This window comes from Neopsephotus bourkii, unplaced genomic scaffold (genome assembly GCF_033783945.1).
Source record: "Neopsephotus bourkii isolate Nb327-2 ecotype Australia unplaced genomic scaffold, CSIRO-AGI_Nbou_v1 NB_1507, whole genome shotgun sequence".
Lineage (NCBI taxonomy): Eukaryota > Metazoa > Chordata > Aves > Psittaciformes > Psittacidae > Neopsephotus > Neopsephotus bourkii.
Window position 1 is genome coordinate 486,018 of NW_026901983.1, and position 27,504 is coordinate 513,521.

Sequence of the window (27,504 nt, forward strand, 5' to 3'; positions counted from 1 at the left end):
ATATGGGCATGGCTTTGGCAGCCTGAAACATCTACTTCCCCCACTGCATCACTCATGATTCCTTTTTATGGCAGAGATTCTTAATTTTTCATTTCTAGTCAAGCTTTGCAGCACTCAGCTACTAAATATTTAATGTGTCTAGCCCTTAGAAATCAAACTAAGGCACAGAAAAACTAAATGGAGATAAAGTTTTTCATAGAAATAATTGAAGGAAGGTAAATTTCATGGAATCAGGAATCAGAACAACTGGAATTAGAAGTTACGCAAAAAAGCAAGGGGTTGCAGAAATTATTTTCTGTGAGTTTATATACAGATACCCATAATACATGGCAATTTCTTAGCATATAACTTCCCAAAGACTTGATACAGAACTTTTAAAGAGGACTATAGATATCACTTAAAATTCCTGTTAAATTCCTGGTGATGAAAATAAAGAAGTCACTTACTTTCCATTTAAATACCTTAAGATGACTAGAGGTACTAAAAATGTACTTTCCTAATGACATTCCCCATATCCTATGTGTACATACAGCAGTACACCAGAAGAATGTATGTATGAAGAGATATTCTAAAGGTAAATTAAGCTGAAACTCCTACATTATCCTACAAAAATTAAAATTGACAAAGACTTTCTTTCAAAATGAATCACGCAGTAAAATTAAATTCACACTTAACATTTTTTTAAAGACGGCTCGTTGTTTTATGAGGTTTGCTCTGACTTAACAGTCCTCAAAAAATGTACACTCGTATGCACACAAAAGGGATCGTAGAACTGTGCACTCGCTTGCAGGTGAGCGTTGCAAGATTACTTATCTTTGGTAATAAAAGGCAAGAAGAATTTATTCAAAACCAGAGCTGTATGTACTTAACCTTTGAAATCAGCATTACAATCAATTCTCAGCAGAGGAAGCACTTAATGTAATTGAAAAAAATTTACTCATATAATGAATTCTAGAAGTATCCTGAAAAATCCTTTCATTTCCTTTTTCCTCCTAACAATTTTGCCTATACTCTAGAAAGAGCACTTAAATGCAACAAGGAAAGACGTAACGGGGGCAACACACAATTAAAAAGAAATCAAGACAAAGAATAGGCTCATTTGCCCACGTATCTTTCAGGTTCTTGATTAAAGTGTTTATATTTTTCAAAATGCTTTTAGCAAGGACTTCAGGAGATACCACCAGATTTGAAACTGGAGGTAGTGCGACTTCAAAGTTTTGTGAATCAAAGTCTAAGAAATATCTTAGGACTGAATCATCAGCATTTACACACTGTAAACACCAAAATATTTTGGTTGGGGAACAAAAGAAAAGCTAAGAAGAATGCAAGTAGATTTTAAGTGCCAGGCCAGAAGTATCAGATTTCTAGACCAACAAGAACTCCACGAGTCCTTCATATTTACCGCATGGATGCAGTGAGTACAATAATGAGATCATTTAAAATAATAAAAATCAGAATTCTGTTCATCATAATGGAAAATACAGAAAAAAAAAGTGCTAATATTATGATGAGTGAGCATTGGCAACAGTGTTGACTTCACACTACATACTCATAGAAGTCAGAAAAACTATACTGAGACATATGTAACTGGGAAAGCATTGTTTTCCACTACACTCCTAAAGCAGGTCACACTTGCAAGAAAAACTGCAGTAACCTGTCACAAATATCAGATCCCAATACCTGAATGATGCTGTTGTTTCAACAGAATTTTGCAGTGAATACAGCTTTGGACACAGAACAGGAAATTCCAAACTTATATTAATATTTGTGTGAATTAAGTGTAACTCAGAGAATCATGAAAAGCACCTAATAAATGGTAACGTGAAGAAGAACTTGCTCTCACATACATTTGAATGACTACTTTTGCCATTTTCTGCCTAGAAAAGAGCGTATGTACTGACCATGTATCAGGCTTGTCATATCATTCATATGAATTTTCAGTGAAAAAGTTGGGACAGACTTACATTTTTCCTTACTGCTGTTACTGTTATGTACAAAATCCCCATCAGAACGCACTGTAGGGAAATCATCTTCATCATCTTCTACCACTAAATTGGAGAGAAAATGTTACGGGAATGAGAAGGCTTTCCCAATTCTTTGTGTGCAAGAAAGAATTATGAGCATCTTCATGGCTAAACAGCATTTAAGATTTCTTCCTGCAACAAAAATCATGACCACCCCACCCCGCCTTTGTTTTTTTTTGTGTGGTTTTGGTTGTTTTGCGTTTTGTTTGTTTTGGTGGGGAGTTCTTGTTGTTGGTTTATCTTGGTATTTTTTGACTCAAGTCCACTATCAACGTTACTGGCAGAAACCATCTAATGCTTGCTCAGTGTTGAAGTTTAGCACTCAATTCTATAGTAAGAACAACAATATTTTGGTGCTACAACTAGATAAGCAGGGTGCTACAATTAAGCAACTATACTCTTCTACACTAAAAAGTTTGCAAAGAAGTGGAATTGTACATCTACTGTTTACTTACTACCTAAAGTTTCAAGCTGGCAGACCAAACCCAGGAATGAATATGAATGCCCCAGAGTGCCCATGGATACAACAAGCTGTGCTGTGAGAAAAGCAATTCAGAAATACGTAGACATCCACACCTGAGTCTACAAGGGCCTCAAGCGTACACCCGGTGCTCTAGTTTCAGCTAACACAACTGACATGAGGATTCATTATGACAGCTCCTTAAGCTTTTTAAAGAATGTATTGTTTCTATCGAAACTAGTAGCCTATTGTGTTTTCAAAATAAAAGTGACACAGTGATTAACTTGAATTCATCTTAGGAGAGTAATCAATTATTGGTCTGTAGCATCACTATGCGTATTTTTTTTGTACTATTGACAGTTACAGGTTAATATTAAATTAAACAGGTTTTTAAGGGAATTCGGCTTCTGAACTGAAAATAGTTAAACTCTGTTTATGCAGAAATACGTACAACTGATTCCTATATTAAAGAGTAAATTGAAGATATTTTGTTTATACGGTATATAGTAACTATTTCAAGGGCTATTACTGTGTAAAAAACTAAATCCTATAGAGATACGAGTTTTTTGTTACAGTTTTACCTTTATCCCTCTGGAGTTCATCTTTGGAAACTGCATCTGCACAGTCATCAAAGTATTTCTGTAAAGTATCAACTTGTCTACACAAGATGTCTCTAAAGGTTTCCATTTCTGCAAGCTTCTCACGTAAGCTATGGCCCTTCTGAAAATACAAGAGAAAAATGCCTGAAATGCTTCTGAACATCCTGCAGTAGTCCAATATGTTAAAAAAAAAAAAATTAATCCTGCAGCTATGAAGAACAAATTCAAGTTCAGCTATGAAATACTATTAATGTCAGAAGGGTATAAAGAATTGCACACAAGCATTTTGTCCACTGGTCTCAGTTTTAACTCTTGACTACCTACACTAGAGCATTCAGCAAAAGCTTATTAAAAATGTGATCTTGCATGCTACCAATTTTATGCCTATTTGCCTGACAACAGTAACCTCTAGTTACTGTTTGATCCATCTTTGATCCATCATTATTTCCCTTTCTTGTGTTAGGCTCCTCTTCTGCTCTCCCAGAAGCATAGCCCACCTATGTTCATGTTAAATATTTATGCACATGAGATAAGGAAAGACATAATTTTTCAATCTCTATCAAACAAATATATTATGTCACAGAATCAGCATTCCTTTTCATTTTCATAGAGGCCTTGCTATTCTGAGGAATAAATGAGGAAAGGTTATAAATGCTCTGAGAGGTTTGATTTTCTTGCCACTGGAAGATGACATGATAGTTTAAAAAGGACAACTGTGCAGAGGCGTGAGAGACCTTTCTGTACCATCAGTTCATCATAAAATTCAATACTCACACTTGTAGTAAACAAAATATTTTGGGTTTTTTTCTACAACTGTGTGGCAGTCTGCACACAAGTTATTTCTTTTTCAGTTGTGTGTTACTTACGCACCAATACCAAGCAAACTTTATTCACTAACCTTGAACGAAGAGGTGGATGTTGCAGAGTATCCACTTGCTCCAGAAACAAGAGATACCATGGAGCCATGGCGTCGTAAGCTTGACTCTGATCCATAGCCAGATTCAGTCTAAAAAACAAACCACACACAGAACTAGAGTGCTGAGGCTTTTAATAAAAAGGAAATCATGAAAGCAAGATTAATGTCATTGTCTCTGAAACCCATCCATTTGTGCCTGCATTTTTAAGGTTTTAATGCAGCTTCCATAAAATTATTACGAATCTGTTTTTTATCATAATGATTTATGAAAAATTAGTTATCTATATCCTATTATAAACTCCCAAGAGAACAAGGCAACGTATGTTTTAGGGTTCGAAAAAAGGACAATGGCTTATGTAATCCCTACCAACAATTTTCACACAGCATTCAAAACCTAAAGTACTCTACAATTTATCAGGAGTTTAGCATGGTTCAGTTTGAAGACAATAATTTTCAGCCAACCCTTCCAATCATTCAAATACTGCAATTTTATTTTTAAAAGCATCAAAATAGTGATCATAAAAAACAGACATTTACTGCTATCAAGATACTTTTTTGCTTGTTCCAAGCTTATTTAGCAGAACTCTTTATACCAGACTGGAAAAATTTTTTAGAATATCAGTTCAAGTGTGAAACAGTATACCTGGCTTTGGTAATATATCTGCAATATTGAACCACATTTTGAATTGCAACGCAATTCAGTGCAAAGATTATACCTGAATTCACTGGTTTGCAATTTTAAGTGTAACAAATCAAATAATGAAGATTTGAATGAGGTTTCTTGGCAAATACTCAAGTAAAGGCTTTTAGTTTTTTTAATGGACTTTATATCCCACAAAGGCTTGACAAGTAAAAACAAAGCTGCTAAAGGAATAAACTGCTTTATTAAAGGACAAAAATGAGTTTTGAGCATACAATTATTTTGTTTCAGAAGTGTTTCATGAGAATAAATCTCAAAAGAGCATTCTGTAAGAGCCACACAGCACACTGAAGCTTGAAGCATTTCTTCATTTCTGTTAATATTTCATCCATATGCAAATCTAAAAAAGTCTATTTTACTGATAATTCAATGTTTATTTAATCATATGCCCAAATATTCAGATGGCTCTGTGCTTTTGCTACTCAGTTTAACAGGACTCATTCTATTTTCTGAAAATTATACACTCTAGAGAGAAGGTAAATTTTCATTTTGATAGGATATGATTAACAAACAGATCATTTTAAAAATGTAGCAAAAATACCCACTGCATAGAGATCAGAGCATTTTAATAAAGAGAAGCAAATGTCTTCTGATTGCTTTCTTTAACAGAGAAAGACATGCCTATGCAAAACCTAGACTAAAGTTTAGGATGTGAAAACTCTTGAATTTCTCTATTCGAAGATTTAATCAAAGTCACATTTAAAACTTACAGGAATAGATGTAATCTTACAGAACCTAGTAACTGATATTCTACATTTGAATTAAATAATTTTTTCCCAATATTACCCCGTCAATGCTAGTTAATTAACAATAAAAATGGAGAGTGAAAGAAGAGAATTTCTTTCCATATCAATTTTTTAAGGTACCTTTTCAGCAGTATCTTCATTGGACTTTCATTTATACTTCTGATTAATAATTCCACTAAACACTTTATCCATGCTTCAGGATTGTATACAAGACAGCAGATACAGCTATGAACTCTACACAGGTATCAACTTGCAAACGCTACCAATAAAATGGTTCTACATAAAAAGCATTTAGGCAATTTTAACTATTTTGCAACCAAGAAGCAATTCAGCAGACAGAACGAACAGCACACAACATGAATCCAAACCATATGTATGGATTTACACATCATGTTCACAAAACTGCCTAAGATAATTATGTTTTAATAGCTGGGGGGGAGGGTATTGGGGAGAAAGAGCTGTATGGGGATGACACGAAAATTACATCAAGAATACTTATTTGTCAGAAGAAACAGAAGTATTCCTTTATAACTGATGCAGAGACAAGACATCCAGCAGACACATGCAAGCAGCTTAACACAAACAATGGATGCATGCATCATGCAAAGCCCCACCATTCTACTACCGCAACATCTAAAGGAGAGCAGGTCACTGCTGCATTTATGTCTTGCAAAGCAGATCATTAACTATTCACTGCAGAAATACCCAATTACATAAAGAGGAATGCTGACACAAGCTTCTTCTGTTTATGCAATTTTTAATTTCCCAAGATAAAAATTAGAAAAGCAGGTAGAGTCCAGATGAGAGAAGCTAAGTCTCTGCCTGAAAACAAAACTGCTTGCAGAAGTTGTATGAATTCACACCATCAAACGCTAATGCTAATTTACTATGCCCAGCAGAGATGCAGTTCTTTGAAATTCCATGCATACATCATAGCTTCAAAGCTACACTAAAACTGGCATTTGTTAGTACACTGCAACACCTTCAGCTTTCTAAGGCAGTGCAAAAAAATCCGTTAATCCTTTCGTTATGATAGACAAAAGGAAAGAGACACATGATCCAAAGCTTCACGTGATTCTTCACTGGAGCAGATGCTGGTATCAGCAACAAGGCAGTACGTCAGGAAAGCTGCTTTCAGTAAGTGTTTGCAGAATCATATTGCAGACCTCCATCATGGTTCACACTGATCTGCCAGCTAAGGATTTCCTGAAGTGGGTCAACAATATTCTCAAGTAAACCACAGCCTGACTCACAGCAAAGCTTCCCCACTTGGGGAAAAGAAAAAAAAAATTAAAAAAAAAATCAAATAAAGCAAATTATTCTCCCATATCTTCAAGGAATTATTTCAATTATGTCTCAATCTAGTGCCTGTCAAGCACTTTAACGCATGTTTGTCAACCAAGGCAGATATTTTCAGTTAGCACTATAAATTATTTAGTATTTTACATAACACAAGCAGCAGGCAGCTCCTCCCTCTCAGGCATATGGCTTACCTTAGGGGGTGGTGAAACTGACATTGGGATACAGTGACTCAAATATTCTTATCTGCAGTATTCGTGAAAAATCATGCTCAAACATCCAAGATATCAAACCACAGTATTTTATGAAAAACAAGAATGCACAAAAAAAGTAAAAATGTAAAATCTAAGTGCTGGAAGGTACTATGAAAGACTTTGTGAAGAATAGGCAGACAAGCTCTGTAAAACATTTATGTTCCATCAGTAATTTTTATATTTGCTGCAAATGCTTCACCATATACTTGAAGAAAGAAAGTTACTGCTAGGATGAGTCAAGGAAGGCAGTGCCGTAGACAGCAAGACCCCTACAGACACTACAGGTAGTGCAGTCCAGGATCCACTTCTGAGGACTGAAGTTAAATAAAATTAACATGTGTTTGTAGGTCTGATTTTTCAATTCCTCCATAGCCACTGACATTGGAAATTCAAGGTTTTAAAAATGACAACGTAGTTGTTAGTGAAAAGGCAGAGATGAGAATTTAGTAATACAGACCACAGAAGCTAGATGATTCCACAGCCTACAGTAGTGCAGGAAAAGAAAAAACCTTGTAATAACTTCCTTTGCAACTGCAAAAGCCGGTAAAGAAATACAGGCATACTCTTCCTCCAACAGTGAAAAATGTTGCAATTCCACAATAAACAAGCACACTGTGTGTACAGGAGGAAAAAAAAAACAAAACAACCAACACATGAATTAAGAGTTGAAAAATAAGTATAACAGACAACTTAAGTAATAGAAACCACAGCACTATAGCCCTAAGATTGCTGTAGCTATAATGCTCACTTGTCCAAGCTAAGTAATAATTACCTTTTGCGTCTTTACTTCCCCAACTCCATGTACTATGGGCAAATCACTATGTGTTGCCTGCAAACAATAAACCTCTAACAGCTGCATAAGCTAAAGTGGGACACAGGCAGGTAAGTCCTGGAGCTATGTACTGGTTTCTAAAGAAAGGGAAAGAGCTGAGAAGCAGTGACAACCCAAAGCATTGTGGAGAGAATGCAGACTGACAGAGGCAACTAAAGGCCTTAAAATCAATAATCTTTATCGACATAGCTCACACCCATGTTTAATTACATGGATGTGCACCATTTTTCCATGAATACTCCTAACTGTTAATGCGCACAGGGAAACTTTTCACTAAATATTATTCAACATCTTTAAATGCTAGGTTTCCACAAAAGCTGAATAGGGAGAGGCAGGCATTCTAAAACCAGAATAAAGAGCAGCCAGGACGCTGTACAGGAGGACACCTCAGAGCCCATAGAGAAGCTGAACAAGAGAATGTCTTTCCTGCTCCCCACGTTGAGAACCACTGTGTCAGTGTGATTTTACAGAATAAAACTCTTCCCTGAACAAAAGTACCAAACCCCAAGATCACAATAACTGAATCTCTCTGTATACTTAGCAATAAAATTAAAGCAGCTTGTACTGCTGAGCCATGAAGCTATAGCAAGACTAGAAGGGGACTGTATTTGCTCCTCCTATGAACCTAGGCTGCCAAGAGAGGGCAAGTTAAGATCTGTGGAGCTACACAAGAACTAGAGATCTCCATTCTGCTATCAGGCACTGTCAAGAAAAGCACTTACATTCTGGCTTCAGTTCCTAATGCACTGAATTAAGTGTTCTTACTTGCTTTCAATGTTTCACAAGCTAGAGGGATTTTAAAATATTTTATAGAATGAGTTCATTCAAATACATACTGCTTGATGTTCACTGAAGTATAGTCCTTGCACAACTGGGCCTTTAAAAATAAGAGCAGTTCTGATCCTAACAGAAAGCATGTGCCATGTCATTCTTTCTAGTAGTTATACAAAATCACATAGTTTGATTTCATAGTTATATTAAATATTATTACCTCATTGTTCTGTATGAAATTCATACAGGGACAACACACAGGAGCTCACGCAGGAGGCAGCAGGGAAGTGCCCACCCTAACACACAGTTAGGTGATACTTACCCTTCGAAGTGGCACAGAAGTAGGGATTGCCTCTGATTCCACTTTTTTTTAACCTATTTAAGGTCATCATCATGGCTTGACTTTGCGAATGAAGATATGGGAAGGGCTTTACCCACGCTTACTATAAGCGCACTGATGACTAAACAGGCCAATGTGGGATAGGCAAATCCGGCTACAAAAAGCACAGCAGAAGATCTCCTTGGGTGGTACAGGTGGGGCGCAATTCTTTCTGTGCTGTCTTTTCTCCTCGAGACTGGTTCTTCGTGAGCTCTCAAAGGAGTCAAAGGCATTATGTATGGTGTGCCTCCAAGTCTCCCGTTTGGAGGCCAAGGTGGACCACTGATGGTAGTCACTATGGCCAAGGCTAAGGTATTGTTTCAGGGAGTCCTTATATTTCTTCTTTGGGACACCTCTCTTGTGGCTACCGGTGGCAAGTTCACCATAAAACACGATCTTGGGGAGGCGGTGATCCTTCATCCTAGAGACGTGCCCTGCCCAGCTCAGCTGTGATTTCAGCAATATGGCCTCGATGCTGGTCACCCCTGCCTGTTCAAGGACAGTGACATTAGACACACAGTCAGTCCAATGGATGTTTAGAATTGTACGGAGGCAGCGCTGATGAAAGCGTTCAAGGAGTCGCAGGTGATGACGGTAGATGACCCATGATTCAGACCCATATAAAAGAGTAGACAATACAATGACACTATAGACACTGATCTTTGTACTTTTCTTCAGGTGTTTATTACACCAGACTCTTTTATGGAGTTTTCCGAAGGCTCTATATGCTTTTGCTGTTCTGTTGTCTATCTCTTTGTCGATCGTGGCATCTGAGGAAATGATGCTTCCCAGATCGCTGAACTGCTGAACTGTCTTGAGCTCTGACTCGCCAATGGTAATGTGGGGATGGCGATAATCTTCTTGGGGTGCAGGTTGGTAGAGGACTACTGTCTTCTTCAAGCTGACTTCCAGCCCAAAAAATATCTGCCTCCACAAAGCAAGATGTTAAACGCTGCAGAGCTGCTTCTGTGTGGGCAACAAGGGCGGCATCATCAGCAAAAAGCAGTTCACGGTCTTAGTGTGGGCCTACAGTCGCCTTAGATTGAATAGGCTACCATCGGTACGATATTGAATATAAATGCCATCTTGTTCGTCGAGGTCTGCTGTAGCCCTTTGGAGCATCATGCTGAAGAAGACTGTGAATAAGGTTGGTGCGAGAACACAACCTTGTTTCACACCACTGGTTATTGGGAAAGGCTCAGAAAGTGCATCGCCATATCTGACTTGGCCTTGCTGATCTTCATGTAACAGAATAATCATTTTGAGGAACTTGGGGACAACCTAATCGTTCCAAGATCAGTCACAGGCCTTTCCTGCTCACAGTGTCAAAAGCTTTGGTGAGGTCAACAAAAGTTACATATAGCCCCTTATTCTGTTCTCTACACTTTTCTTGCAGTTGTCTGAGAACAAATACCATGTGTGCGGTACTTCTATTAGCTCTAAAACCACACTGACTTTCAGGTAGAAGTTCTTCTGCGATAGCAGGTACTAGTCTGTTCAATAGTATTCTTGCAAGAATTTTTCCAGCAATGGAGAGCAGAGTTATACCACGGTAGTTTGAGCAGTCTGAGTTGACACCTTTTTCTTATACAGAGTGACGATGATTGCGTCACAAAAGTCTGATGGTAATTTGCCTTGTTCCCAACAGCACACAACTAGCTCATGAAATTTAGCATGAAGTGCTTGGCCTCCGTCCTTCCACTGTGCCCTTGTGGCCAAGAAGGCCAATGGCATCCTGGGGTGTATTAGAAGGGGGGTGGTTAGTAGGTCGAGAGAGGTCCTCCTTCCCCTCTACTCTGTCCTGGTGAGACCTCATCTGGAATATTGTGTCCAGTTCTGGGCCCCTCAGTTTAAGAAGGACAGGGACCTGCTGGAGAGAGTCCATCGCAGGGCAACTAAGATGATTAAGGGAGTGGAGCATCTCCCTTATGAGGAAAGACTGAGGGAGCTGGGTCTCTATAGTTTGGAGAAGAGGAGATTGAGGGGTGACCTTATTAGTGTATATAAATATATAAAGGGGGAGTGTCACGAGGATGGAGCCAGGCTCTTCTCAGTGGCAAACAATGAAAGGACAAGGGGCAATGGGTACAAATTGGAACACAAGAGGTTCCACTTAAACCTGAGAAGAAACTTCTTCTCAGTGAGGGTGACGGAACACTGGAACAGGCTGCCCAGGGAGGTTGTGGAATCTCCTTCTTTGGAGACATTCAAGACCCGCCTGGACACGTTCCTGTGTAACCTTATCTAGGTGTTCCTGCTCTGGCAGGGGGATTGGACTAGATGATCTTTTGAGGTCTCTTCCAATCTCTAACATACTGTGATACTGTGATATTTCAGGTGGGACCCGTCAACCCCAGCTGCCTTGCCAGTTTTTACCTGCTGTATGGCCTTAAGTGTCTCTCCCATGGTAGGGGCTAAATCCAATTCATTTTTCACTGGATGTTGCAGAATGTGCTGGATTCCTTCGCCTTGGACTACACAATTAGCACTAAAGAGGGTTTGAAAATGTTCAGACCAACGATTCAGGATGGAGATTTTATCTGTAAGAAGCGTTTCGCCATCTGCACTAAGTAAGGGGCTTTGAGCCTGAAATGTGGGTCCATACACTGCCTTCAGAGCCTCATAGAATCCTCCATGGTCACCCAAATCTGCACATAGTTGAGGCTTTTCTGCTAGGTTGAGCCACCACTTGTTCTGGATGTCTCTAAGTTTCTGTTGGAGTTTGCTACATGCAAGACTGTTTTTCTCACATGGCAGAGTGGCTGAGCGAGGTGTGCTTGATGAGCAGATCTCTTTTCTGTCAGCAATTCCTGGACCTCCTGGTTGCTATTGTCAAACCAGTCTTTGTTTTCCTTAGAGGAGAACCCAGTGGATTCTACGGAGGACTGCAGGATGCTATTTTTAATACGTTGCCAAAGCGCTTCAGGAGAAGAATCTATAAGTTGGTCTTCAAGCCTAGTTTGAAGGTTAGCCTGAAAGCAGTCCCTCACTGCAGCTATTTGGAGATTATTAACATTGAGCCTCCTCCTCAGAATGCCGCCCCTCTTAGGTTTGGCCTTGAAGTGGAAATTCAGTTTGCAATGCACAAGCTGTCTTTCTGCTAGAAGATAAGTGTTGGTGATGGTAAGCTGCTGCTCTGCACAGAACTCTAGTAAGAGGTGACCGTTATCGTTGAAGCTGCCAACACCGTGCTTGCCTACTACTCCTTTCCAGGCTTCAAAGTTCTTTCCTACTCGGGCACTGAAGTCACCAAGGATTATGATCTTATCTTCTACAGGAACCTTTTGAGTGAGGTGAGGCAGGTCGGAGTAGAATTTTTCTTCTTCTGCAGGGTCAGCTTGCAGAGTTGGAGCATATATGCTGAAAAGAACAACGTGTTGCCTATTGTGTAGTGGAAGACGTAAGGAGATAATAAGATCGGAAAGACCTATCGGCAAATTTTCAAGTTTAGAGACGATGGAGTTTTTGATCATGAAGCCAACTCCAGAAAGATGAGTTTCAGTTTTGGGTTTGCCTGACCAGTACATTGTATAGCCAGCACCATGTTCTTTGAGGCTACCTTCCTCATGAAGGCGAACTTCACTGAGAGCAGCGATATCGATGTTAAGTTGTGACAATTCATGGGCAATTAGCGCAGAACGGCGCTCAGGACGCCCACTGTTCACTGTATCAATCATGGTTCTGATGTTCCAACATGCGAGTGTCAATCTGGACACACCTTTGGAGGCAGGTGTATGTCTTTGTCTCTTTGTCTTTAAACGACCACAACAGAAGATGCCCGTTGGCCGCGGCTAGCCAACCAGGTGGAGGGGAAGATGAGCTTTGGTTAGGCCACCTTTTCTAGGCCTCTCTCCGTATGGAGCAAGCAGTGTTGTCCTTGAAAAAGGCTGCTTGGTCATTCAGGATGCTGCCGAACAAGACTGTCACCTCCTGGGTTAGTCTCCAGCGACCAATGTCCTGAACCGCCTGCATGCAGGGTTGGGTCTGCGACTTCCAGTGCACCTTATCACCTGCCATTTCGTCCCTCACCTGTCGCTACAGGGCTTTGCAAGTGTGGGTAAACCCTTCGGGCCTGCACAGCCGATTTTTTTTTAGGTGAGGCACAGTGTGCACAGAACTGGCCTCACCCTTTACACCTGAGGTTTATCTGCCAGGGCCTAGCGAGCTTGGACAGTGACAGCAAAGTCCTCAGGTCGTAGGTTTGATTAGAGTATCCTTCTCTTAGATGGATGGCCTTACAGGGCTACACGAGCTCCATCTGCCCGGGTTTCACGGACACCCCCTTGTTGTGGGGAAAGAGCTTGCATGCCCTTGTGAAGCTGGGAGCTATGCTGGTGGTGGCTTATGCTTCCGGTAGGGTCTCCCATGCCAGTCAGCTCTCAAATGAAGGGTCAGACAAAGTGTGTCCATGGGCAGGATGGGCTCTCTACCTTCTGGCAACCATCCTAGGAGAAGGACAACTCCAACTTCAAACCTATTTAAGGTAGCGAATTATTACATTAGTATCACCCCTGTGTAGAAGTAAAAAAACACATCATAAACAGTGTTATGCTGAAGAACTTTGGGCTACAGACCATAATGATACTTCAAAGTAGAGACCACTCTTGAACAGCAAAGCTGGGGTTTTTTCTACCTCTGTGGAAAGTTACTTGTTCCAAGTCTGAGCCAGTTTTGGTCCTGGTTTTGAGAAGTCAACACTTTGTGTATTGAAAAGAAACATTTTTATATCAAGAACCTGATGAAATCCACCCACGGGTCCTGAAGGAGCTGGCAAATGAAGTTGCTAAGCCACTGTCCATCATATTTGAAAAATCATACACTGTATAGACAGGTAAGAAAAGCCTCACGCTCACAGGCCCTTGTTCTCATGGGGGACTTCAACCACCCTGACATCTGTTGGAACAATGGTATAGCATGGCACAAGCAATCCAGGAGGATCCGCGATTGTGTGGAAGACAACTTCCTTCTGCAAGTAATAGAGGAGCTGACAAGGAGAGGTGCCATGCTTGATCTCATGCTCACCAACAAGGAAGGGGTCGTTGGAAATGTGACGCTCCAGGGCAGCCTTGGATGCAGCAATCACGAGATGGTTGAATTTGAGATCCTCAGAACAGTGAGAAGAGTGTGCAGGAAGCTCACTGCCCTGGACTTCAAGAGAGCAGACTTTGGCCTCTTCAGGAACCTGCTTAGTAAGGTTCCATGGGATATAGACCCAGAGGGCAGGGGGGCCCAACTCTTGGTTGATATTCAAGGATCACCTGCTACAAGCTCAGGAGTGTTGCATCCCAACTAGAAGGAAGTGCAGCAGGAGGGCCAGGAGACCTCCTTGGATTGATAAGGAGCTACTGAAGAAAATTCAAATTAAAAAAGAGGATTATGAAAAATGGAAGCAAGGACAGGCGGCCTGGGAGGAGTACAGGGATGTTGTCCAGGAAGCTAAGGACCAGGTTAGGAAAGCTAAGGCCCAGTTAGAATTAAACTTGGCTAGGGATGTTATAAATGACAGGAAGGAATTCTACAGGTACATAACAAATAAAAAACAGACTAGGGAGAATGTAGGCTCCCTCAGGGAGCTCTCAGGAGAACTAGCTACACAGGATTTGGAGAAGGCTGAGGTTCTGAATGACTTTTTGCCTCAGTCTTCACTGGCAAAGGCTCTGACCACACCACCGAAGTCTTCAAAGGCAGATGCAGGGACTGAGAATGAAGACCTTGGGCCCACTGTAGGAGAGGAACTGGTCTGAGACGGTCTTAAAAACCTGAACATACACAAGTCCATGGGACCTGATGAAATACATCTGCAGGTCCTGAAGGAGCTGGCAAATGAAGTTGCTAAGCCACTGGCCATCATATTTGAAAAATCATGGCTGTCAGATGAAGTTCCTGATGACTGGAAAAAGGGGAATATAACCCCCATTTTCAGGAAACGGAAAATGGGTGACCCGGGGAATTACAGACCAGTCAGTCTCACCAATGTGCTTGGCAAAATCTTGGAGCACATTCTCATGGAAAGCATGCTAAGGCACATGAAAAACAACAAGGAGCTTGGTGACAGCCAGCATGGCTTCACTAAGGGGAAATCCTTCCTGACGAATTTGGTGGCCTTTCATGATGAGGCTACAGAACTGATGGACAGGGAGAGAGCAGTTGATGTCATCTACCTGGACTTGTGTAAAGAGTTCAACACTGCCCCACATGACATCCTTGTCTCTAAATTGGAGAGACATCAATTTGATGGATGGACCACTCAGTGCATAAAGAACTGGCTGGATGGCTGCATGCGAAGAGTAGTGGTTAACAGTTCGATGTCCAGCTGGAGACCAGTAACGAGTGGGGTCCCTCAGGGATTGGTGTTGGGACCAGTCTTGCTCAAAGTATTTATTATTGACATGAACAGCGGGGTTGAGTGCGCCCTCAGCAAGTTTGCCAATGACACCAAGCTGTGTGGTTCAGTTGATACGCTGGAGGGAAGGAATGCCATCCAGAGGGACCTTGACATGCTTGTGAGGTGGGCTGACACCAGCCTCATAAAGTTTAACCATGCCAAGTGGAAGGTCGTACACCTGGGTTGGAGCAATTCTAAGCACAGCTACAGCCTGGGCAGAGAAGAGATTCAGAGCAGGCCTGCGGAGAAGGACTTGGGGGTGCTGGGCGATGAGAAAATGAATATGAGCTGGCCGCAGTGTGCGCCTGCAGCCCAGAAAGCCAGAAAGTATCTTAGGCTGCATCAAAAGGAGCATGACCAGCTGGTCAAGGGAGGTGATCCTGCCCCTTTACTCTGCTCTCGTGAGACCTCACCTGGAGTATTGTGTGCAGTTCTGGTTTTCTCAACATAAAAAGGACATGGAACTGTTGGAACAAGTCCAGAGGAGGGCCATGAGGATGATGAGGGGACTGGAGCACCTCCCATATGAAGACAGGCTGAGAAAGCTGGGGCTGTTCAGCCTGGAGAAGAGAAGGCTGCGATGGAGACCTCACAGCAGCCTTCCAGTATCTGAAGGGGATCTATAGGGATGCTGGGGAGGGACTCTTCATTAGGGAATGTAGTGACAGGACAAGGGGTAACGAGTTAAAACATAAACAGGGGAAGTTTGGATTGGATATAAGGAGGAAATTCTTTCCTGTTAGGGTGGTGAGGCACTGGAATAGGTTGCCCAGGGAGGCTGTGAATGCTTCATCCCTGGAAGTGTTCAAGGTCAGGTTGGACAAGGCCTTGGGTGAGATGGTTTAGTCTGAGGTGTCCCTGCCCATGGCACGGGCGTTGGAACTCGATGATCTTAAGGTCCTTTCCAACCCTAACAGTTCTATGATTCTATGATCCTGCCCATCTACTCTGCTCTCGTGAGATCTCAGCTGAAGTCTTGTGTACAGCTGTGGTGTCCTCATCATAAAAACGACATGGAATTTTTGGAACAAGCGCAGAGGAGGCCACGAGAATGTTTAGGGGACTGGAGCACCTCCCATATGAAGATAGGCTGAGAAAGCTGGGGCTGTTCAGCATGGAGAAGGCTGCGTGGAGACCTCATAGCAGCCTTCCAGTATCTGAAGGGGGTAAGGATGCTGGGGAGGGATTTTTCATTAGGGACTGTAGTGATAGGACAAGGGGTAATGGGTTAAAACTTAAAACAAGGGAAGTTTAGATTGGATATAAGGAAGAAGTTCTTTACTGTAAGGGTGGTGAGGCACTGGAATGGGTTGCCCAAGGAAGCTGTGAATTCTCCATCCCTGGCGGTGTTCAAGACCAGGTTGGACAGAACCTTATGTGGCATGGTTTAGTATTCCTGCCCATGGCAGGGGGGTTAGACTAGATGATCTTAAGGTCCTTTCCAACCCTAACTATACTATGATTCTGTGATTCTAAGAAACCCTAGAATTCAAAGTACAGGTGTACGCAAGATTACTTGCCCAGGAAGAAATGCACTTCAAAAAGCTTCACAGCAACACAGAACAAAATTCATATGCAGGCTTATGAACAAGCAGCAAATCTGTCAAAGGAAATGCTTCTGCAAAAGACACGAAGGTCATTAAATTTTTTTGCAGTTACCAGTTATGTTGTCACTGGTACACACAGGAACAGATTTTCTACCTCCACTCAATTCTCAGACACTCATCTAGCCATCAGAATAGAAATTTCTATAATGCTTGACATACCCCTCAGTGTTCAACAGGTAGTAGGCACTGGAGGATGAAGAAAGCTGGAAGCTGCCAGAGATGGAAAAGTCCATGTTATGTTTGACAGATTAAAAAAAAAAAATAAAATGGATCTTACACCCAAAGGAAAATGATGAGAATATTCTGTTTCAACTGCAATCGTAACACAATAGTTTGGGAGAAGGCTGAGAAAAAGTTCTTTCAACACAGTGGGTTTGTTGGGTTTATTTGCAACTTGCACCCTATCAAATCTAACACCTTTTTCTTGACTTTCAAAACCTATTCCCTAATTATCCTACTTCCTTCTTGCTGTAGCCCTTGTTTTTATCAGGCCTTAACACCAACTTCCCTCAAAAGCAAAGGAGACTTACTGCACCCATTAAAGTCAAAACAAAAGAGGCAATAGAAAATAAGGGACTCCCCATGACATGTATCTCTTTGTCAAGTTCCTGATTCATAATTCTGAAGTTCTCCAGGATTGATGTTTCATAAAAAGAGTCCTTCTATATATGTCAAAATAATGTTTATTTAGAAACAAGCTCAGTCTGGTTTAAAAGCTCTTTATGCTTAGAGAGCAGAGCCATCAGTAGAAGCTTTAGGCCTGTTTCCAACCATACGTCAATTTTGCAACATGGAGTTTCCAGCTCTAAAGCTCAAACTAACCAGGCAATAATTCTGTCCAAAGGCCATTTAGGGTTTTTTTTTTGTTTGTTTTGTTTTGGTTTTTTTGTTACAGAAGATTAACACACTAGATAGAAAGTACCCATTATAAAGCCAAGAGTTCTGCATGGCAAGCAGAAAACAGCTTACATAAGAAACATTTGCAAGATCTTAAAACACCTGATACACAGTGGATGTATCAACGTTTTTGAAATGTCAGGTGAAGATATGAACTGGTTCAAAAATTAGCACTGCCAATTCTACATTTCTCGTGTTTGTGAGTCAAGAGCAAGTCTAACATGATAAAAAACAAAATGCTAAAGTGGTAAATTATTTTAATACTTCAAATGTTTGGACCTAAGTCCTAGTCCCTGACACAGAAAAGCGAAGATATGCGCACAGTGCAGTTCCCACCTCAAAAAACTTTAGAAGAAATTTTAAATTTTGCTAAGAGCTCTGTATGATTGAGTTTAATGTAAGAGGCACATTTTGATATCCAAAAGGATAAAAATACAAATATTTTCCAAAAACTTATTGAATTATCAACCTGAAGCATTAGAGTATATCCTCCCATCATAAGATATCTCAATATAGTGTGTTATAAAAGGACATGACTGGAATTTAAGTTTCCATACACCCCGTATTACTTCTATGGTAGCTTATTTATGTATAAGCATAACATTAACACATAAAAGGTAAACAGTCCATGTGTCTAAACTCCCCAAGTCAATATCATGTGTGAGCACTAGAGGGCACTAGCAAAAAGGAAACAGGCACGTCTAAAGGTTACTATTGGTCAAAGACCAACAGTAACTCTTACCCTGTTTCTGCTTCAGTCCCTGTACATACAAACCTCATTTCCTTGGGAGACAATTTAAACAGGAGCAGTTTTACCTTTAGCTTTTATAATTACATTTGAGACACACTGCTAAGTGTGGATAAAGTTTTCTGCAGAGTATACAAAAAGCAACAATAACATCTATTGCTGAATGAAAGTGAACTAGAAGTTTTAACAGAAATTGATGAAATTATTCTGGAGAAACACCTCTCAGCCAGGTCAAAAGAGTGAACTAACAATATGCTAATTTCCACTTATGATTGTCCAAAATCATTAGGACCAAACTAAACACTCTAGCAAGCGTTAGGCACAGATTTCTTAAAACTTCATCTGACATGAAGTATTTAGGCTCAATATAATTTACTTTAAAAAAAATAATGCTTACTGTGCGACATACAGCAATACAGGCACCTCTGTCTCAAGTACCGTATGTCCCAGCAGAAGACTTTTCTTTACATTGAACTGCTTTGCCATTAGTCTACAGATCTCAAACATACAGCTCACTGTGAAAAGGAGCTTTATGTACCAGCCAGATGAACAGGCTCAGGGTTCCTTTATGTACATAGTGCTCATTAAGTAGGTTCTCACCGAACTAGTTTCCCCTGTATGCATATGCACTTTGAGAAGCAGAAGAAAAAAGTTCTAGTTAAACCTTTCCAAACCCATAAAAAGTTACGCAGTAGTGATACAGAAACATTTCATTTGTAGCAAGTTACCTATTTGTAACGCTTAAGTATATGCAGGCTTGCTTAGAAGTTTGTAGAATTGTTTTATGCAAGGCAACCTTCAGAAAGCTGATCTCTGGTAATCAGAAAGTTTTTTTGGCACCACACAATATCATTAAACATATCAGTAAAAATCTTATATTCACCTTAATCTGACAATACAAAATCACCCCCATATTAACATTCTTCATTCATGTGGAAAGAAACAGACTGCTTTTTTTTTGCTGAAAGCCAACACCCTGTTGTGCAAGACAACAGGGAAACAACTTCAAGCACAGCATAGGCCTCCACAGTAAGCTGACCTACCCTGCCCTTGAAAGAAAACCTGGGAACTCAAAAAACAGCTCACAAAAGGCTGTTTCTAGTGCACCAGAAGAAAGGAAAACCTAAGGATCTAGGCTCCAAAATTCTTAGGATTTTGAAGATATGCATTATCACCAGTTTTATACAGGACTGTAATACTGTTGACCATCATTAGGTTGCGCATTGAGCTGTGGGTCACTTTTTCTGTTCTTACTGCTTTCCAGAGAGGTACAAAATTATGAACAAGACAAAGGATGCCAGTGCAGGGCTTGTAACAACACAAAAAGATCCCTGCAACAAGGATTAGATAGAGAATCATGTACTACTGATAAACAGTTTAGTAGCCTATTCTAACTCAGTCTTCTAGTAACTAAGCTGTCTCATTTCATGACAGTTCCACTGTGTCATGTGCAAGCTACAGAAACACATTCTGCAGGAACCTGTGCCTTAACTGCACATGGTACTACAAAAAGTCCAGGCAACTGGACTGCAGAATGTTTGCAATCTGTCTGCAGAAACACAGTCAATCAGTATGTCCTCAGAATAAATAATTTTGTAGACACATGTACTCTCTACATATTGTGAAGCCTAATCCCATTGCTTGTTCTCAGCAGTATATCCCTGAAGTCACTGTAAGAAAGCCACCCATGTGTTTAAGAGCTCACAAACTGCTCGAAACACTGATGTTATTCCCTGCAGACACCAATACGTGAACATGGGGGAGTGATGCAAGACTTTAAGAGAATGGCCATAGTCTTGCTGTTATCTGCTTTGAATTGCAGCACATTAAAAGCTGATTTCACTCCACTGGTAAGCGAAGGAAGGGAGACTCCCACCTGACAGTAGGCAAGGTGGGTCCTGCTCATTCTGCATGACAGTAGCAAAACACATATTCTGCCACCAGATCTTTATATTCTGACAGATTGGCATATAGTCCAGTTGAGGCATGACGAAACAGCAGCCATAAAAATGGCAGAAAAGTGAAGCTATGTATATGGTATCTACATCCAAAGCACAACAGACTAAGCTGTCTGTCCCGGTTTAGCAGTAGCAGTCATTTTTCTCTTTCTTGGTAGCTGGTGCAGTGCTGTGTTTTGACTTTCAGGCTGGGAACAGAGCTGATAAAAATGACGTTTTGGTTTGGCCAAGGACTTTGTGAGCTTCATGCTCTGCCAGGGAGGAGGGGAAGCCGGGAGGAAGCAGAGACAGGACACCTGACCCAAACTGACCAAAGAAGTATTCCATACCACAGCACGTCATGCCCAGGATGTAATTGGGAGTTACCCGGAAGGGCTAGGGGACTGCAGGGTTGGAGGAGGTATCGGTCGGTGCTTGGTCAGGTTGGGGAAGGGGGGGGAGTTATCGGTCGCCTGATGATGAGGTGTTGTATTCTCTTTCCTTGTTATTTCCTTTATCATTACTATTATTGGCAGTAGCAGTAGTGATTTGTGTTATACCTTAGTTACTAAACTGCTCTTATCTCAACCCATGGGAGTTGCATTCTTTCTGATTCTCCTCTCCGTCCCTCCAGGAGTAGGGGGACTGCAAGAAGAGGGAGGGGGTGGGTGAACAAGCTGTCTGGCTGGGGTTAAACTACAACACTGCCCCACCATCTAGAACAGTGAAGGAAAATTTTGCAGACTGCTTGCGTACCACAGGGCTCTAAAAAACAGACGACATTTCTTGAAGTATTTTATATTGAGACACTGTAAATCTGCCGGGCTAGCAGAAAACCTTTCCAGCCAGATGACACACAGGTTTTACTTCTAAGTGCGGCCTGAGGTCACATATTGCAGACTTTTTCATATGATCAAGCCCAAACACATAGTGAAGCATATTGTTATTCCAAGTTCATCACCTGTCTACCCACATGGATACTCTGACAGGCCATGTATGACTGTCAGCTAAACGCTCTTCATCTGCTGAAGACATGCCTAGCAGGCATGACGGCCTCTTTCCAAGAACTAAAACACAAACCAGCCCAGTAAGTGTCTGAAGATCAGATACACTTGCACAAACCTTAAGTCCTACCTGTTGCTTGATTAGATAATGGAAAGTATTATCTAAATAGCTGATGTTGTTTATCTTTTGCACTTTTTTTTTCACATTAGAAAATTACCCAACAGATTTTTTCAAACCTACTGATACTACTAAACACATGAAATAGGTATTTTATTGTCTGCTTTATCTTATTAAGCATATTTGGTGGCAGGTAGAAACAAGAATGTAAATATGTAGAATCTGCACCTTCAAACAGCGCAAGAATAAAGGAAAACTTCAAGGAGACAGCATTTAACCAATCTTTTATTTTAAAAGTCTGAAACCTAGCAAACTGAGGAAACAAAACCTCACTTTCTTAAAAAAAGGATCATTTAAAGTCATAAGATTAGGAATCCTTTTGCTGTGAAGTAAAAAATATTGACATGAGAAAGGAAGAAGTGAACTGCTGTGTAAGAAATGTGTTTTCATCATAGAATCAGAATGACTAGGTTGCAAGATCTGCCTAGTACCACCTCCTGCTCAGATCACGTCCAATTAGACACCCAGGCCTCCGCCCCATAGCAATATATTCTTCAGAGAATTACAGTATCTATTTTCAAAGCCAAAGTGATTGTTATAAACATAACTGGAATGCACAGCCAAAGAAAGACTGGGCTGGTCAAAATGAAACAATCTGCATTGTTTATAATTAATCAAGTATGTTGAGCTGGAATGGACTGAAAGCTTCAGTCCAGATCTAAACAGTCTTAACTGTAGCTACTTATTAATAAAGCTCCAACTTCCAGCTGCTGTTCAAACATGGGACCAAGAGTGGGAAAAGGATGCCAAGACAGACAGAGAGCTATTGTTTTCCTGTCCTGAAAGGGAAGTTTCAACAGCTTGGAAGTGACAGCATTTAGGTTTGCTGCAGCATACATTTGTGCAGTTAATTGAAACTGCTGATTCAATGGCTTTCCCCTTAAGTCTTCTTTCAGGAAATACAGAGTTTCCAGCAGTAAGTGCACTTAGCAAATTTAGTAATATTAAATGACGAGCAGTATCATATGTATTAAAGAGTCCCTGCCAACAACATTGCTAAAATAATGCAATGTGTAAGACTTACCCAAGATTAGTTTTCCTCCATGAAAAAGCATGTTTAATTCCATTTCAAAGACAGATACTTGTTATTTACAGTAACAGGCTAATAACTTGAGCAAAACATCTAAGATTCCCCTGAAAGCACAGCTTCTCTACAGTAGTAGTTTCACTATCAGCATCATAGCATACATCACAGCAAGAAGCTCTTATCAGCTGAGCAGCCTCAGCTGTATTTGCTTACTCAAACCACCAATTTTTAAAGTAGTAAGTCCCCACAACTTACTTCATATTACCAGGGATTAAAAAAGGTGGATACCTCTCTCCTTATTCTCTCCCATCATTTTCTGATGCCTGTGCTCATACCAATCAGTATAGGACACATTTAAATACTAGCAGTTAAATATGAAACCTTTCTTCTTGCCCCTCCATTCATCTCGCTCCCCTCCCCCCCCCCCCCTTTAAAATAGGTATGGTCAAGATAAGAGAATTGATTCCTCTGCAGTAAATGCATTCACCTAGGTGCCACTAAAGTGATAGCAAAAGCATAGTTTGAAGCATTATCTGTTTTCAGAGACAGAAAAGGATCTTTTTGTTGTCCTGCAGTGGAAATTATATATCAAAAGAATTACCTTAACAGCTTCCAGTAATGGCAAGTTGACATGGAATTAAAAAAAATCACCAGAGTTTTTAAAACAACTGTCCCAGCTCTTTAGGCATATTAGCTCCTCTTTCTCAGGAGGAAGGGAGGCAGGAGTTGGTGGTGGGGTGTGTGTGTGTGTGTGTGTGCATGCATGCCTGTGTCAAGAGCCCAAATGTTCCTTTTACTGAATGTTACCGAGTATGTATTATTGCTACTTGTGCACCCCACCTATGTGACTGAGCAACATCTACTCACTATGGCCAAGGTGTAACTGCTCTGTTAGTATCAACTCAATGAGTTTTACTGTAATGAAAGCTCACTGAAGAAAAAACACCCCTTACAAAGTCTTTTTGGAGAGAATGAACACAGCATTTGGTAGATGGAGGCACACAGAGTATCCAAGATTTTTCTATTACACTGTTAATGCACAAGGATGGCGCCAGGCTCTTCTCAGTGGCACACAATGATAGGACAAGGGGAAATGGGTACAAACTGGAACACAAGAGGTTCCACTTAAACTTGAGAAGAAACTTCTTCTCAGTGAGGGTGACAGAACACTGGAACAGGCTGCCCAGGGAGGTTGTGGAGTCTCCTTCTCTGGAGACATTCAAAACCCGCCTGGACACGTTCCTGTGTAACCTTATCTAGGTGTTCCTGCTCCGGCAGGGGGATTGGACTAGATGATCTTTTGAGGTCCCTTCCAATCTCTAACATACTGTGATACTGTGAAGTAGTGTTTGAGCTGATGAGTAATAATGATGAGTAAACAGCATGCAGATCTACTTGGCAAGGGTCAGCTTGTAACAGTTTAACCACTCACTACTTCCACACTGCAGCTCTGTACTTTCTGTTCTTGATACCAAGAGCTTACCCTGATTTAAAGGGGCTTTTATCACCGAAGTCAAGCTTGGCACAAGTCTCTCTCAATGAACAATACTGTTTTTCAGGGAGACCATGCAAAAACATGCTGCCACTCTGCCATGGGAGAGCTTAACTACTGTATCTACTGTGCGTCATCTACTGTGCGTCATTCTGCCAGTTACAAACATTGACACTCTTATTTCTGTTACATGAAAGTATATGCTGTCAAAATGATCTACTACAGCTGTTTTCACAAAGTGAATTAATAACATCTTTGAGTTTACTACTAGAATTCCATTTGTTTATAGAAGAGACTAGTTATTCACTGCACAGCCAGCTGCATAGTGAATCTGGTAGCTTAGTTCCAGCCACTTCCAAGACTCAGCATCAGACTTGGCTTTACCATCTTTACTTTATCCAGGTACACCACCCTTCATTAAAACAGCATTACAAAAATACTGACTGACATACTCTTAACAGCAGTAGTGTCACATGCCTTTCATGTTATTTGACACTTTTCAAAGTGTTTTCTTTCACGTGGTATTACAGACACCAGGCAATGCTCTGCTAGTTTGCATTTTGGCCTGTAATTTTCAGGCATTCTTTAGATCACCCTCGTTCACCAGTATGGCTATACAGAGATTAAAAAGTCACTTCAACCTTTATGCACATATGCATCTTCAGTCAATTCATATATTAAGCTAATTTAAGGGAAAACCAGGAATAAACTATCCCAATCAAGGTCACTACTGTTGGGGGCAGCAGTTTCAGAGACAGAGTTCAAGACCTCTACTAAGATTATGAAGACTACCTGTTAATGTTCTGACTAGATGGAGGAAAAAACTTCTTTATTAGGAATATACAGCAGACAGTGATCACAGCTTTCATTGATACAGAGATTTAAGATTACCTTAAGTAAACATACATATACAGTTTCAGACACAGATTAGCAGATCCCAACAGAGTAACAAGAAAGCTCAGCTATCATCTAAGATACCACTAAGTCATCTAGCCTTTCTTCACCTAGCTAGCCTCTGTACTTTAGAAAGTATTAGGAGCAGTGCAATCACTTAAACTGAACCCAACCCAAGGAGCACAAAATTATTTCTGGAAAGAAACCAAATCTCAAGACAGCAGAGCTGGAAAGACTGAAAGTTCAAAGAGGAGCAGCAAAAAATGTAAAACTCCATACGCTGCAGAAAAAGGAAGTTTAAGGTTTACTTGGTTATGTAAAATACTGTACTGCACAAGAATAGGACAGGTAACAATTGGCAGACAGTTTGATAGATGAATCAGATTTAGTAGTTCTTAAACTCAGTAAGTTAAAAAAACCCCAAACAACAACATCATGACAAAACAGGGTAGTCTACAAGACCCACAAAATAACCTAAATTCTATACATCTGTAGGATCCTCAGTAAGAATACTAAGTCCAGTTTTGGTGCTGTACATCAAAGATGTGACTGAGTTTGGAAGAGAGCCCTACAAGGCATCGGAGATTTATAAAAGACAGCCATATGAACAACAATGGAAAAATGGGGAGCTGTTCTAACAGAACAGCTGTTCTAACACAACAGTAAAAGACAAGAAATCTTAAGTGCTGTAAAGATGAAGCGAATAATCTCTCCAGATTGACTATAATACTACTCTATGAAGTAAACCTCAGATATGACAAGGACGGCAGGAAGTCCCTTTAACAGAAGAAACAGGCTAAAATAATTCCATGACCCCTTACTGTTACAACACTTAGCAGTCTAACTTACAAACATGTAATCTAATAAGGGTGACTTCATATTAAGGGAAAAATTACAATAAACTTTGTGACTCTTCCTTAAGGATGGCCCTTCAGTTTACTTCTTTGATACTTACAGAAGTCAGATGTCACTGAAGAGCAAAAAGGAAAATACAGTATTCACTGATGAACTTGAAAAGCTAGACAAAGTGCTTGGACTTGAGACAGCTGCATCCTTCTGTCTATTTCCCACTTTAGTCTGAGATTCAGGCCAAAATCCAAAATAAGCAAGGTCATTAAAGCAGAGTTAAGAGTACACTTGGACTTATTTTCTTGTTTAATAATTAGGGAGTATTTCTACAAACACTTCAAAATCAGCTTTGAGGGGAGATGTCAAATGTGAATACACAAGAACTTAATTTATATATTACATGCCAATATAAAATAGTGACCAAACAGCAACAAGAATACTTCACAGTTCCTGCATAAGTTTGAGCAACAGGTCATGGATTCTAGTCACAAAGTAATATGCAGTGGTTTCGCAACACCTTTAAACGTGTTTCTTCCAATAATCAGCAGCTGGACTACAAATTTAAGTCTGTTAAACAAGTAACTTTTTACAGCTTAACAGACATCTGAATGCTGCTCTCCAGCATCCTCTCAGGCAAGTGGCACTGCTGCTGCAAGTCAGCGCCTTGCAAGTACAGAGTGAGAGTGGGGCATTAGCTTCTGGAGTGACACATGATATCACAGAAACTAATTTGGTATTCTATACAATCCAAAGTGTCAGCATCAAACGAAAATTTAGACTTTGTTGATGTGCTGGAGGGCATCAGGCAACAGTACAAGGCAACCCAACTGAATATGATTGGGAACAACAGCTGACACCAAGACTACTTAAGAAACTTGTTCCAAAACTTTGGCCACCAATATCAACAGAGAAAAAAATGAGGCCTTATCATCACCCTCCTACAATTTCACTCTGAATCTGAAAAATAAAACCAAAGTTAAACAATATTTACCGACTCTCCTACCTCCTGTGCTTTCCTTCATTATTGCGTCCACCTAAGTTAGTCTTACTTGTGAATGGGTATGGAGGGCAAGCAGGGACAGAGGAACTGGTATTAGGATGAAATGCCAACTTATTAACAGATTAGGGAGCCACATTCGTTTTCCTTTTCAGACCCCAGCAACCCTATTGTAGTCCTCCTTTGCTGTAATCAGCTGAGCTATATTTTTCATAAAATAGAACTCTGATACTGGTTTCTGATCAAGTTATTCTGCTCTGATCCATTGTTAATAAAATAGTATGGGAAAAATTACCTCCAGTAGCATTTTTCAATGTTCTTTTAGCACAGCTAACTAAAAATAATCTCACAGATCAATATTTACATTCAGTATTCAAACAAAAGCTTGAGTTTAAGTATTGTTAATGCAAAAGCTCTTAAGGCAGTTATTAGGTTGAAAAAATAGGTAGGTGCACCTGGGCCTCAGTGAAGCATTTCAATTACAGAACAAAACAGAGGGAATTGAGGCT

General features: G+C 40.5%; 1 protein-coding gene across 3 annotated transcripts in view; it reads right to left on the minus strand.

The window, feature by feature from the left end:
- The window catches only part of CERT1 (ceramide transporter 1), an 80,821-nt gene that overhangs the window by 29,836 nt on the left and 23,481 nt on the right, over positions 1-27,504 (minus strand). For 2 of the 3 annotated variants that reach the window (XM_061369573.1, XM_061369574.1), the window contains exons 4-6: positions 3,982-4,089; positions 3,066-3,204; positions 1,965-2,048 (exon numbers count right to left, since the gene is read on the minus strand). In XM_061369573.1, the coding sequence (XP_061225557.1) occupies positions 1,965-2,048; positions 3,066-3,204; positions 3,982-4,089 (331 nt within the window). Of the gene's footprint in view, positions 1-1,964; positions 2,049-3,065; positions 3,205-3,981; positions 4,090-6,059; positions 6,722-27,504 lie in introns of those variants that run through there. The other variant, XM_061369575.1, reaches the window with a different exon arrangement.